The sequence below is a fragment of the Condylura cristata genome, unplaced genomic scaffold, assembly GCF_000260355.1.
Source record: "Condylura cristata isolate star-nosed mole 26May11 unplaced genomic scaffold, ConCri1.0 scaffold00025, whole genome shotgun sequence".
In the NCBI taxonomy this organism is placed as follows: Eukaryota; Metazoa; Chordata; class Mammalia; order Eulipotyphla; family Talpidae; genus Condylura; species Condylura cristata.
The window spans coordinates 34,172,533-34,173,398 of record NW_004567126.1 but is presented as its reverse complement, the minus strand read 5'-3'; the positions used below and the strand labels follow the sequence as shown (position 1 = coordinate 34,173,398).

General features: G+C 71.8%; 1 protein-coding gene across 1 annotated transcript in view; it reads right to left on the bottom strand.

Annotated features, from left to right (window-relative positions):
- Positions 1-866, bottom strand: part of LOC101618692 (collagen alpha-1(I) chain-like) — a gene marked incomplete at its 3' end in the record, with an annotated part of 60,244 nt that overhangs the window by 8,836 nt on the left and 50,542 nt on the right. The window contains exons 9-10 of the mRNA XM_012729467.1: positions 719-825; positions 40-262 (exon numbers count right to left, since the gene is read on the bottom strand). Coding sequence (XP_012584921.1) covers positions 40-262; positions 719-825 — 330 coding nt within the window. The remainder of the gene's footprint in view (positions 1-39; positions 263-718; positions 826-866) is intronic.

Here is an 866-nt window from a genome sequence, read left to right as displayed (position 1 = left end):
CGGCCCGCCCACGGCCACGGCTCCGCGGCCGCCGCCCACCGTGCATCCTGTTGCTCTCCTCGAAGTCGGCCGAGCGCGGGAAGCCGCGGGGGTCCTTGTTGAGGTACTTCCGGATGTTGTCGTCCAGGTACCAGGACTCGTTCTCGTTGAAGACCAGGAAGAGCAGCACGAACTCGTAGTCCACGTCGCTCCTCCAGCCGCGCTCGTCCAGCACCCCCTCTCTGCAGGTGACCAGGGGCCCCATCAGGCCGCTGTACATGTCCTGGGGGCAGCACAAGCAGACGGGCAGCCTGAGGGCTTGTCCAGGCCTGCTGGGTGGGCCCAGGGCGGAGCCCTGACTTTCTGGGGGGAGGCTGAGCGGGCGGCCTCCAGGCCACGCTCAGGCCCGGCCCCTGCTCTGGGAGGGCCCAGACAGCCGTGGGGTGCGCGCCTGCCACAGTGCTGGGGACCCTCACGGGCAGGCCGACCCTTCCCTTCCCTTCCCCGGGCCCGGCCGCTCTCTCCGCTCGGGGAGGCCGCCCTGAGGCCTGCGAGGCCCCTCTCTGACCCCCCACAGTGCTGCAGGCCTGTCCCCGGGCCCCCCCTGACCCCCCATGGCCCCTGGGCAGCGAGAGGCCTCTGGCACTGTCCATGCAACTGAGCGAGACAAACCCTGCCCAGCCCGGCGCTCCGGGGTCCCCAGCGGGCCCTCGCGCACCCGCCCGGGCCCCGTGGTCACCTTCACGAAGTCCACCGTGGAGTAGTAGACCCAGGGGATGCAGTTGGGGTCGGTGGGCCCCGGGCCCGACCTCTCGGGGACGTTCCACCTGTACGTCTTCACCTCGCCTGCGGCAGGGAGGGCTGCGCGTCACCAGCGGCCACAGGCC